The 931-nt window shown below is 50.8% G+C and overlaps 1 protein-coding gene across 1 annotated transcript in view; it reads right to left on the bottom strand.

Moving 5' to 3' along the window:
• Positions 1-704, bottom strand: part of COPA (COPI coat complex subunit alpha) — a 25,517-nt gene extending 24,813 nt beyond the window's left edge. The window contains 2 exon segments of the mRNA XM_041467457.1: positions 117-190; positions 668-704. Coding sequence (XP_041323391.1) covers positions 117-190; positions 668-704 — 111 coding nt within the window.
• Positions 705-931: the final 227 nt, after the last annotated feature.

A 931-nucleotide genomic window follows, 5' to 3' on the forward strand; every position in this document is an offset into this window, starting at 1 on the left:
AAGGGAGGAGAAATGGGGGGGGGGGAAATGGGGGCGGAAAAGGGAGGAAAAAACAGGGGAATGGAGAAAAAATGGGGGGAAAATGAGGGAAAAAAGGTGGAGCTGGGAGTGCTGACCTTGATCTTGTAGTCGTCGCCCCCCGACACGAAGAGCGGCTGCTGCTTGTGGAAATCGATGCCTCGCACCGGCCCTGGAACAGGGAACCCCGGAATTCCTCGGGAATTCTCCTCCCAGCCTTGGGGCAATGCCCCCTAAATCCCTGGGAATTCCCCCCTAAATCCCCGGGAATTTTTCCCCAAATTTTGGGGATTTTTTTTTTCCCCCCCAGATTTCTGGGGATTTTCCTCCAAATCTTTGGGAATTTTCCCCCTCGGAGCCAAACCCGGTGGCACCACGGGCTGGTGGGGATCCCAGAACTCCCAGATTTTTCCTGGGTTTTCCCATTTTCCCTGGGTTTTTTCCTGGTTTTCCCCAGATTTTTCCCGTTTTTTCCCATTTTTACCCTCGTGCTCACCAAACTGGTCAATGAGGGAGCACGTGGGACCCCAGAACCCCCAGAACCCCGGGATTTTTCCCTTTTTTTCCCATTTTTTCCCATTTCCTCCCGGTTTTTTTCCCATTTTTTCCCATTTTCTCCTATTTTTTTCCCATTTTTCCCCGTTTTCACCGTCGTGCTCGTCGAACTTGTCAATGAGGGAGCACATGGGACCCCAGAACCCCCAGAACTCCCAGATTTTTCCCATTTTTTCCCTTTTTTCCTGTTTTTTTCCCATTTCCTCCCAGTTTTTTCCCATTTCCTCCCGTTTTTTTCCCATTTTTCCCGTTTTTTTCCCATTTCCTCCCGGTTTTTTCCCATTTCCTCCCGGTTTTTTCCCGTTTTCGCCCCATTTTCACCGTCGTGCTCGTCGATGAGGGTGCACATGGGACCCCA

This window comes from Pyrgilauda ruficollis, unplaced genomic scaffold (assembly GCF_017590135.1).
Source record: "Pyrgilauda ruficollis isolate IOZ18807 unplaced genomic scaffold, ASM1759013v1 scaffold208, whole genome shotgun sequence".
Taxonomy (NCBI): Eukaryota; Metazoa; Chordata; class Aves; order Passeriformes; family Passeridae; genus Pyrgilauda; species Pyrgilauda ruficollis.